The following is a 2,754-nucleotide window of genomic DNA, read 5'->3' on the forward strand; positions in this document are numbered from 1 at the left end:
GTCCGGCGGGCAGCAGCGCGGCTGCCTGGGTGCCGCCCCGGGGGGAACGCTGCCGGGGGCCGGGCGGATTTTGGATGGGTGACGATGCTTTTGTGTCCTGTGCCGGATGAACCTCCATTCCGCGCGTGCTTGACTGAGGTGTGTCCGTAGCTCAGATGAGATAAATGTATTGCTGCTTGCAACATCCCATTAAGAACCTTGCCCTGAGAACTCGCTATCAGCTCGCGATCTGGGAGATGTGAAGGGCTGAGCCTGCTGCCTGCTGCCTGCCTGCTGCCTGCCTGCACGCAGGCAGTAAATGGCCGAGGAGGAGAATTCCCCTCACTAGCTTAAAAATTAAAAGGCTAAACTTAAAATGACTGCTTCTTGTTTTACAGTGCGACCTTTCACCGTGGGCAGTGACAAGAGAAGAAGTGGATCGGTTCAGAAAAAAAAATGGCTTTTCTGGTTGGGTGGAGACGTCTGTCAAGGAAAACAAGAATATTAATGAGTCCATGAGGTAGGCACAGTGACCAGTGATGCATCTGAGAGTTAATTCCCTCTTTCAGACACGGCCCTCCTTGAGGTGAGGGGAGATGCTGTCGGTAAGTAACAAATAGCAGCAATAACCTGCAAGTAAACCTCCCGAAGGGAAACTGAATTCTGAAAGGTTGGAAGTTTTTCCTCTCTGGTGTGCTTTTGGAAACAGAAATTCTTTGAGCAATACCAGGGATGCTTGCGCATATGCTGGACGCTGCCAGGAGGATGGGAATTCTTCTGCGAGGATAGTATAAATTCTTTTTGTGATGTACCAGTCCTTTGATGGAGAATTTGGCCTCTTCTGAGAGGTCTCAGAGCGGGCGTTCACACCTCAGCTTGGGGCTGGGCAGCTGGTGCCCAGACACCCAGCCGGTGTCTGTGTCCCAGTCCGAGACAGGGCAAAGGGGAGGCGGTTGCAGTAGGTTGGTAGTTATCCGGTCACTGCAGAGTCTTCTGACGCTGCCAGGTAGTAGCCATGGTGCTGTCGTCAGTGCTATGAGGTTCCTTAACCTGAGTGTTTAGTCCTTAAACTTCTGGAGTTTTGCGTCCTTGTAGAATGAACTGCTCTTTCTTTTTTGTACTGCTGAAAAACTGCGTGGCCCAATGCTGCTTGTTTTAAAAAGGAAACACCAAAACACACTCACGTATGTTTGTCTTGTAGAGTCCTGATTGAGAAGATGATGTCCTCATCCACTGGTGATGGAAGTTCCTCTGCTGCCGGGAGTGGGGATTATATTAACATAAAAGAGACGTCCCCACCGGGCTGGGCTTGCTGTTAGACGCACTGACTGCACCATCTGCCTTGGGTCCAGCAGCAATGTCCTTTCATTATTACCATAATTTTTTTCCTAAACTGGCTGTCACTGGTTTTGGGTTGGTTTTGTTTTTTTTTTACATGATCATGAACTGTCTTCTGTTTAGTGTGTATCTGTTCTCAGCAGAGCATTGCTGCAGTGACTTGGAGTGAGGAGTGGAAAGAAGAGAGGAGTGGGAAGATTCCTCTTTTTTTCTAGCACAGCAGCAACTGGAAGCTCTGCTGCCAGTAACGTAGTGTGGTCCGTGTTCAAGCACGTGGCTTGGATTAATTTTTTTTTTAAATTTTGAGCACTTCATCTTCTGACATATGACGGCCTGTCTCAGGCAGGGCGAAGGATGTGGAAGGTATATTTTTAATATTGCTGCACCTTTTATCCCCCACCGCCTGCTCCCACCATACTCAGAGGCACCACTCCAAAGCGTTGCAGTGACTTCCATTCGGGGCACGCGGAGTTCAAGCCATCTCTCTGTGCCTGTGGATCCCCGCGGTGGGATTACAGCAAACTCCTTCCTTCATGCTCTGGAACTACAAAAACCTCTGCTTACGCGTCCCGGAGAGACCAACACCTCTCATCACTGCCACTAACCGCCCTTACGCTGGGAAGCCAGGTGTGGTTTAGCACCGTGTCCCATGTAACCAGACCTGCAAAATCACCGGTGTGAATTTGAGAACCGGTGTGGCACAGCCTTTAACTTTCCTGTGCGCTGACTGTGGGGCGTAACAGCAGACACCTCACATTTGGGTCAGGAATTGCCCAGTTGCCTCCTGTTCCTCCCTCCTCGCTCACCCTCTGTCTAGCACAATCCTCCGTATTCTCTTCTGCTGCCACTTTATTAGGGCGCCGAGAGCCGAAGGAGGAATAGGTTGTAAACTCCTTTGTATGCGAGAACAACGGTCCTTTTCACTCGTCGAACACCCTCTCTCCGACCATCTCAAACAGCTTTGCAATTGCTGATGAATTGCCTTCCCCGCAACGATTCCGTAGGGATGGAGCGAATTTGGTAGCCGGGATGGAGCGGGGAAAGCAGCGCTCTGCATGCCCACCCACTGGTTTTAGTGGTGCCGGGGGGACGCAAAGGAGAGGACTTTGCGGGAGAAAAGGAAGCGAAGAGAACCGCTCCTCGCTTGCCTCGTGACGCCCGCTTTCCCCGGCAGATCCCCACGTGCTCCTTGCTGAGAACGGTTCTTGCCAACAGCAACAAAAAAATGGGTAAAAGCACTCTTAGATAGTTATCTCTGAAGTGTTAACAGGAAACTCACTCCGCAGGGCTGGAGCTATACAGCGTTGGATGCATTTTATATAAGTGCGCTATGCCGTAGAATGGTCTTGCCCATGTTTTGGGTTAGGATTTGAAGAAGTGGTCTTCAATGATGTTTTTCCCTTCTCGAGTAGTTTAATTTGAAAACGGGGCTATAAA

The 2,754-nt window shown here is 50.3% G+C and overlaps 1 protein-coding gene across 1 annotated transcript in view; it reads left to right on the plus strand.

Annotated features, from left to right (window-relative positions):
• Positions 1-1,298, plus strand: part of RAB29 (RAB29, member RAS oncogene family) — a 4,055-nt gene extending 2,757 nt beyond the window's left edge. Inside the window, exons 3-4 of the mRNA XM_009888216.1 lie at positions 378-499; positions 1,181-1,298. Coding sequence (XP_009886518.1) covers positions 378-499; positions 1,181-1,298 — 240 coding nt within the window. The remainder of the gene's footprint in view (positions 1-377; positions 500-1,180) is intronic.
• The last annotated feature ends 1,456 nt before the right edge of the window (positions 1,299-2,754 follow it).

The sequence above is a fragment of the Charadrius vociferus genome, unplaced genomic scaffold (assembly GCF_000708025.1).
Source record: "Charadrius vociferus isolate BGI_N301 unplaced genomic scaffold, ASM70802v2 scaffold266, whole genome shotgun sequence".
Lineage (NCBI taxonomy): Eukaryota > Metazoa > Chordata > Aves > Charadriiformes > Charadriidae > Charadrius > Charadrius vociferus.